This window comes from Octodon degus, unplaced genomic scaffold (genome assembly GCF_000260255.1).
Source record: "Octodon degus isolate 3935 unplaced genomic scaffold, OctDeg1.0 scaffold00058, whole genome shotgun sequence".
NCBI lineage: Eukaryota > Metazoa > Chordata > Mammalia > Rodentia > Octodontidae > Octodon > Octodon degus.
This window is the reverse complement of record NW_004524634.1, coordinates 2,563,178-2,571,534: the sequence shown is the minus strand read 5'-3', so window position 1 is coordinate 2,571,534 and position 8,357 is coordinate 2,563,178. Positions and strand designations below refer to the sequence as shown.

The 8,357-nt window shown below is 39.9% G+C and overlaps 1 protein-coding gene and 1 pseudogene across 1 annotated transcript in view; both read right to left on the bottom strand.

Moving 5' to 3' along the window:
- Positions 1-2,609: 2,609 nt before the first annotated feature.
- Positions 2,610-3,049, bottom strand: LOC101586648 (annotated as a pseudogene).
- Positions 3,050-6,871: 3,822 nt separating this feature from the next.
- Positions 6,872-8,357, bottom strand: part of Znf638 (zinc finger protein 638) — a 189,318-nt gene continuing 187,832 nt past the window's right edge. The window contains exon 27 of the mRNA XM_023718402.1: positions 6,872-7,221. Coding sequence (XP_023574170.1) covers positions 7,109-7,221 — 113 coding nt within the window. The 3' untranslated portion in view covers positions 6,872-7,108. The remainder of the gene's footprint in view (positions 7,222-8,357) is intronic.

The window sequence follows — 8,357 nt, the reverse complement described above, 5'->3', positions numbered from 1 at the left end:
GCTTTGCTAAGCTTGTTCTAAGTAGGTGCTTTAGACCACTGAGCCATCTCACCAGCCCTATCCACTGTTTCTTAAGAAAAATGGCTGACTGCAGGTCTGGGGCAGGAAGTGTTTTCTTTCTGAAACAGCTTTGATATACAGATAACCAGGAAGCTATGCAAACTAGTAGATGTTGCAAGGAATGAGGATTCAAATAAATGGGATAATCAGGCCATCAATAAGGCTGACACTGCATTTTAAAACATTTGGTATTAAAATTTATAAGTTCATATTAATATATTTTTTGGAAAGAATTTATCAGTGTTAGTTCATTCTAAGTATAAAAGCTCATTCTGAAAAACTGGCAGAGGAAAACCATCTAATATTAACCATTTCTTTCTTATATAAACTATACCACTCAATAATCAAAGTAGCAGATGAGTATTAGCCTTTAGAGAAATATTACAACTTACACAAGAACAAGGAATAAAACTAAGTCACTATTCTTTAATAAATGAATCAAAACTAAGCATCAATTAGTAATAAAATTACACAGAAAACAATCAGGTATTTTGTGCCTCCTGATCGGGAAGAACAGTATCACTGCCTAAAGCAATCTTTTAGAAACAAAATAAAACGCCAAATTCCAATAGATGGTTTATATTCAACTACTAATATACAAACTACAGTATACAGAAAACAAAGAACAAAGCTACTATACAGCTATAGTGCCTCTCAAACTATGTGCCTTCTCCCCAATTTTTAATTATAGAGGAAACTTAAACAATACACAAAAATAACATCCCTTCATAAAATAGCCCATTTTCTAATTGTTAGGTTCAATAGTCAGAGAAATATAAAATCACCATAAAATGTTTCTAAACACTCAATTTCTGTACTTACTTTGCGCTTGCCAGGCAGGCACTTAGGCCACTGAGCTATCTCCCTAGCTACAGTCTGTATTTAGATGTTCCCCTGTAGCTGCATATGCTCTTAAGTGGGGCTTGCTGGAGTTGGATGGATCTAGGACCCATGATACTGGGATTAGGATGTGTGGCATTAAGTTAGTCCACTGATGGAATTAGCATAGTTCCGAGTGTGGTTGAATGGATTTACTAAAGACAAAAGTCCCACCCTGGGTATGGCTGGCATCACCCATAATGCTTGTGGATGTATGGGATACAAGAGAAAGCAGGGTCACTCCTGCTGCCACTGCTTGCTCTCTTCTGCCTGCCATACCATTAACTGTTTTTCCTCTGTCATGTCCTTACTGCCAAGCCAGCCAACTAAGGATTAAAACCTCTACAAACTATGAGCCAAAGTAAACCCTGTGAATGTTTAGTATTTTGTTTCAGGAACAACAAAAATAACTAAGACAACCAGTACCAGTTTATGGACTGACATGGCATTTGAAAATCACATTTTTCTCCCCATTGCTAGGAATGGAACAGTCTCATGATTGTTAGGAAAGTACTCTAGTACTAAGCTACAGATCCAATGCCCACATTTTCTTTTTTTTTTTGGCGGAACCAGGGATTGAACTCAGACCCTTGCACTTGCCATGGAAGCACTTATTCCACTGAGCCATCTTCCCAGCTCCTGATGACTTTCGATAGCATTGCTTTGCAAAACCAAGCACTAGGTCTCTTATGAAATTACAAGAGTGGCTAAAAACTTATAGCCCTGTATTAAACCATGCAATTTAAAAGATCTATCAACCAATGGATCTTATTTGGATCTGGACTGAGACAGTGTGTGAGCGCACTCATGTAGGGGGGAAACTGGCATGGCATGTGATGTCCGGGCATTAAATCGCAGTCTCTGCACTTTCCTAAGCAGCTGTTTTTTTTGTGGAACCGGGGAAAAGCAGCTGTTTTATACCACTGAGCTATCTCGCCTGCTGAGACATAGTTTTTAAAAAGTTGAAAATCTATGTGGAGTTTTGATTAAATATTTTATTATTTATATTTTAGGGAAGGGTCTACAGGGTCTCACTACTAGATCGGACTCTAGCGATCTGTCTGTTTACAGCCTCCCAAGAGCTGGGATTACAGGCCTGAGCGCCACCACGCCCAGCCTCAATTGCCAGTCTCAATGCACCCCAGGGGCGGGGCCAGCATGGCAGGCCCAGTAATCAAACCCCAGCCACTGCACCTGCTTGCAGGCGCTTTAATCTGATGAGCCATTTGGCTAGCCCATTAAGGCCTATTTTAAATGATACTGGTTAAGAAGAATTTATACTTTTTAGAAATATGCAATGGAATGTTTACTACAGGCAAAATAACATTCTCTGATTTACTTTTTTTTTTTTTAATTACAAAGCTACTTTTAATACTTTGGGGTTTGCCCCACAGGAATAAAAAAACACTGGGAAAGGATAACCTCCTCACCTCCAGGAGTGGCCCAGGGGGACAGAGGCTACCTGAGGGGAAGGAAGCACCAAAGGGACCCGCTGCAGACTCAGGGCAAAGGGAATGCCATCAGTGTTGGGACCTGTGAGCACTACAGGAGGAAACGTGAGCATGGTGGGACTGGCTCCAGGCACACAGGCTCTCTGATTTACTTTTTTTTTAAGAATGCAATTTTTTTTATTCACCAATAAACTAAAAGCCCGTTTATGGGTGTTTCTCACATATACTTCATTTGTTTTAGGAAAAAGCAAAGCCCTATAAGTGGCAACCACCTAGTCCTCAGACTCTGATCCATCTTCATCTTGACTAATCTGGAAGTATCGGAGTTCGTAAGTCTCTTTGTCAGATGCAACCACGCAAAGCCAATCATAAAGATTATTCTTTTTAAGATACTTCTTGGTAAGATATTTCAAATACCTTTTGGAGAACTGTTTCTCGGAAACGACTGTGATCTTATTCTTGAACCATTCAATGTGAACATTCCCAAGGTTTCCAGTTTTTCCATTGACTTTAACCTTCTCCCTCAGAAACTGTTCAAAATTTCCAGAATCAAAAATTCCATCTTCCACTGGATGGGTAAGGTCCAAGTTAAACTTCCAGGTTGACCTCTTAGGCTTCTTGTCTTTCTGCGGCGCCATCTTGACAGCAGCGGGAGGATCAGAGAGCTCTCTGATTTACTTTTAACACATGGCAGTTGGTAGTAAAGCTATGTGTTTATCACTGGGCTTTAACTGGTAAATTTTTTGTTTTGCTTGCAGAAACTGAACCTAGGTGCCTTCACACTGATCTATACTTTCAATCCTTGACTTGAACTCCCAGGGTTCTGGAATCACAGACAGGCACCACCATGTCAGATAATAACTGTAATTAGTACATGAAGATATCCGCATAAATTAGCCTGTTCTTTTAGTATTTTCCACAAATATAAAATTAAAATTTTAAGTTTTAGAAACCTCTCTCATAATTTTAAAAAGTTATGAAGTAACAGTTTTGGAGGGGGCACGCTATAATATAAAAGGGTAATCACATCCGAAAACTTTCACAGGTCAAGATGAATGCTATCTACTTCTTTGCAGTCTAATGAAATAAAAAGCTTTAGCTGGGCATGGTGGCACATGCTTATAATCCCAGTGCTTGGTGGGCTGACGCAGGACTGCCATGAGTTTGAGGCCAGGCTGGGCTACTTAGTGAGTTCAAGGCCAGTATAAACTATTGTCTCAAAAAATCAAAACCAAACAAACGAGTGTGGCAGGGTCATGAAGAAGAGGCGGTGGCGGGAACGAGGAGGTGATGGCGGGGGTACGAAACTGCAGTAGCTGACGGCAGGGCTGGTGGTGAGGTGTGGGAAGGGCGTAGGTCCTAGCCCTCTCTCCGGCAGCGGCCGGGCCTCGGGGCTGAGCGCGGCCGTGGAGCCGCCTCCCCGGGACCCCTGGCTCCACCATGTTCTGCAGGGCGCGCCTTAGCGTGAAGCCGAATGTCAGGCCCGGTGGTGGCGCCTGGAGCTCCGCTGTCGCCAAGCCGCAGCGTGGGCAGGAGGCCACCAGGCCACCAGAACCTGCCGCAGAGCCCGCTCTGAAGCCAGTGAAGCCCACAGATGTGCCCGCGGCGGATTTCGGGGGAACGGAACCCCAGGAAAAGGCTCCCACGAGCATGGTGCGGCTGGTGTGATTCGTCACCGACTGTAGATCGCGAGGACAGCATGACTTCCACCAGCAGAGGTGGGAATCCAAGGATAACCAATTGAAGAATAACCACACTCGTCGTGCATTTTCATGATTGTTCTTTATTGGCAGTTGTTTCTAAATTGAAGATACACTTGTGTTTAAAATAACTGCCAGCCGCAGGAATCGTCTTTCCTCCCGGTACTGGGCCCGGACTCGGGACCTCGAGCATGCGATACAAGCTCCCTGCCACTGTGCTACAGCGCTGCCGCTGTGTTAGCTTCTGGGAAGGAGGTCTAGTTGCTGCATTTGGTGTGAGGGTGCTCGGCGCACTGACCGCGTTTTCCCTGCCAAAAAACGTGGCTTGCGCGTGACGTGTTCGGGACTTTTGTACTTAACCTAAGTAGATTCCCCCCCCCCAACTCCGACAGAATTTATTCTGTTAAATGAGGGTACTGTTACTTTCTTTGGGACCTTAAATGGAAGTTAGAGATGACTCGTATAAGCTGGACAGGGTGGAATAGTTGTCCCCTAAAAGTTATTTTTGAAAAAGGTGACTGTGCAAAGCGAATAAATGTAGGAGATGCCAGGTTAATAAGGTGTTCAGTTTTGTGTTGTGCATAGGAAGAAACCAGTAAACTAGCTCTGTTAAGTGACAGTGAGGTGGTATAAATTGTTTATACTGACAGGCGAAAAAATTTTTTTTTCAATAATTGAGAAACAAATAGCAGTGAGACAGTTTCAAGTCGGATTAGTAGGACAGTTTCTAGGCAAGCGCTTATTCTACTGAGCCATCTCCCTAGCCCCACAGTTTCAATAATTAATACATTGTATATTGTTGTCTTAGTGGTTATTCATTGTACAAGATGCAGACATGGTATCCTGTTTATAAACACTGTTAGAACAAATCTTTCTATTCATTGCATTAAGAGAATAAAGCTGTATATTAAAAAAAAAAAAAAAACACCAAACAACTTTCAAAAGAAGGTTCCAAACCAAATATCTCAATCCAATTAATAAACTGGAACTATTACAAACATGTATTCTTCATGTGTAAAAGAGTTTTCTGAAAAGATCGAGAAAAATTCAAAAATTGTATGTAAAGAATATGATTTTTTTAAAAAGCCTCAAAAGAAATTTTCTATATTTGAAATGCCATAAAAATTACCAGCATTAGGTATAAAAAAAAACCCTAAGAGAAACAGCATTTACAATTTATAATTGGAGCCGGGGAGATGGCTCAGTGGAATAAGTGCTTCCCCCAGCAAGCACAAGGGCCTGAGTTCAATCCCCGGTTCCGCCAAAAACAAACAAACAAAAAACCAAATCGCCCAATTTATAATTAACTATGGATATTTGTCACAGGGATGAAACAAAACCCTCTGCTAGGGCTGGGGAGAGCTCATGGGTTTAAGCACCTGTCTGGCAACGCAGGGATCTGAGTTTGATCCCCAGTACCAGTACTACATGCCATGCTGGCCACTGAAATTGCGCATGGAGGCATATGTCTGTAATTCCAGCAATGGGGAGGCTGAGACAGGAAGATCACTACAAGTCCAAGCTACATAGTGAGACCCTGTACCAATTAAATAAAAGATTAAAAAAAAAAAAACCCTCTGCTAATCTTATGGTCTAGCAGTTCCTTTTATCTGATTTAAAATCCTAGTTCCAAAAGATAAAATAGCACATACCCTCCATAGTGTAATAAGAAATAAGAGTTTCTCAGTTAAGTTCTTAGGATTAAATTCCAGAGCTGATCTAGTTAAGATTTTTTTTTTTTGATCTAGTTAAGATTAAAGAAGTTTGTAACATCCCTGGTTATAAAAGTTTCAGAAGCAGTCCCCAAAGGAAAGGAAGATTCTTACTCACTCTGATGCTGGTGGTGCTTTGGTTTGTGGCACCTTATTTCTCCAGCCTTTTAAAAGTTCTTTTTTTCTCCTATGACTTCATTTATTCATATAGTTTTATTTTATTTTATTTATTTTTTTGCAGAACCAGGGATTGAACTCGGGCCCTGTGCTTGCCAGGAAAGCACTTAACCTACTGAGCCTTCTCCCTGGCCCCATATAGTTTTAACTTCAACAGACACTTGGCATCTACATGCCAATCATCCTTCTTTCCATTCTAGTTCCTGATCTCTGGCATGCAATATTTTGCAATGCTGCCCAGACTATGGCGAACTTCTTACAAACACGTTAAATCATAATTCAGAGGGTTTAAGAAGAATCATTTATGGTTCATAGGAAGTTCGGCTGCTCTGTAGATGAAAACAAATACTAAATGACTCGTTACATGCTAATTTAAATGGTTTCTGGCAGACATAAAAGGTGTCAACAGAAGCAGAGTACCTTCAGAACACATTTAAAAGTTAAGCAACGTTAAGCCAGTCATGGTTGTTGCACACCTGTAATCCTAGGTCTCTGAGAAAGCGAGGCGGGAGAATCAGAAGGATGAGCTCAACCTTTGCGACCTTATCTCAAACCTTAAAAAGGACTGGGGATGCAGCTCAGTGAGAAGGGCTTGGGTTCAAGCCTTAGTACTCAAAACACAAACATAAAATTAAAAATTAAAAAACAAAAATAAGTTATGTTTCACTCAAAACATATCTAGGTCAAACATGATTTTATCCAGAAAAACTAAGCATCTTAGGAAACCTCTGACCTATAATATGGGTGACTGAAATAAAGTAAAACATTGTCATACTATAACTTGAGCAATGTTCAGAATTTTCAAACATTTCCAATCGCAGGAGCTATGGAGAACCTTGTCTGTAATCACAGGAAATCAGATCTTAAATAATCACAAACAACACGGTATTTTTAAATATACAGTAGGAACATTTATTTTAACACTTCTAAAAGATATTTTTCCATGCTTGATGATTTGATATAAAAATCAAACCCATCATATTTTTCCCATTAGTCTTTCTACATTAAGGGCAATCAGAAATTTGTACAACATGAATATTTGTTTTTGAAACACAAAATTACAAATTAAATGATAACAAAAATACACAAATCAACTGGACCCTAATGAATTCTTTGCCCTTTCCCCCAATCACCTAGAGCTTCTTTCTTCAGCCTCATTCTGCTCCTTTTCCTTTCTTTGCTTGGCCATGAACTTCTGTTTAAAACAATTTGCAACAGAAACACATATTAGAAGCTGTTTTGCTATATGTGTAAACTATCTAATATATTTCATTACATTTACAATTTAAAAGAGCCAATACTACAAAGTAAGAGTTTAGAAACACAGTCCCTTATATTAAGATTCCTTCCTTTCATCAGTCTTCTGATATTTTATATCAGGCATTATGCTTTTAGTGCTTGAAGAGTCAGTGGTAAGCAAGAGAGAAAAGGAGCCTTGCACCGTAACACTTATATTCTAATGAAGGAAGAAAAACAATAAAAAGGAAATAAAAATAAAAATTTGGAGTAAAAGCATTGTAGAATCACAACAAAGTAACTGATGATGTTGAGTGTGTGTGTGTATCTGTGTGCATGTGTTGGGGGGGGTAAAATGAAGTGTTTTACTAGTCAGGCCCTTAAGCAAAGTCCTTTCTGAGAAACAAGTACATTAGTTGAGAACCACGGGGAAGAATAGATCACGCAAGTGGAACTGGAGGGAGCAAAAGAATAGCAGTACGAAGGTGCAAAGGCAGCAAAAACCCTCTATAAAAAGTAGAACAAGGAGAGAAATTAGAATATAGTAATTAAAAACTGAGTTCAGAGTAACAGAAAAGAATTAGATATTCTTTGGTTTCATAATAGGTCTGGGACTACATCTATGACCCTGTATATATAGCTCTGTGGCAGAGCACTTGCCTAGCTATCTGCCAGGCTGTGAGTTCAATCCCCAGTACTAAAGAGAGAGAGAGGAAAAAAAAAAAAAAAACGAGATCTATCACTAACTAGCTATGTAAACTTGGGTTTAAATAAACCACAAGTCTATGACCTCATCTTTATTTTCTTATTGTTTCTTAAAAACAGGATCTTGTAAATAGTTCAGGCTCAAAATGAAATTCCTCTACTTCAGCCTCCCAAGTAGTGAGATCACAGGTATGCACCATGTCCACCTATGTTGTCATCTTTAACATGGAAAAAGGGGGGGGGGCTGGGGCTATAGCTAAGTGGTAGAGTACCTGCTTAGCATGCATAAAACCCTGATTTTAATCCTTGGCATAATAAATTAATTAATGAAGCAAGCAAGCAAGCATACAAGTAAGCAATGTATTATCCACAAAATTCAATAGATAGGGTATCTAAAAACACACAAAAGAAATTAGAATTTCAACTGTAGCTAATGA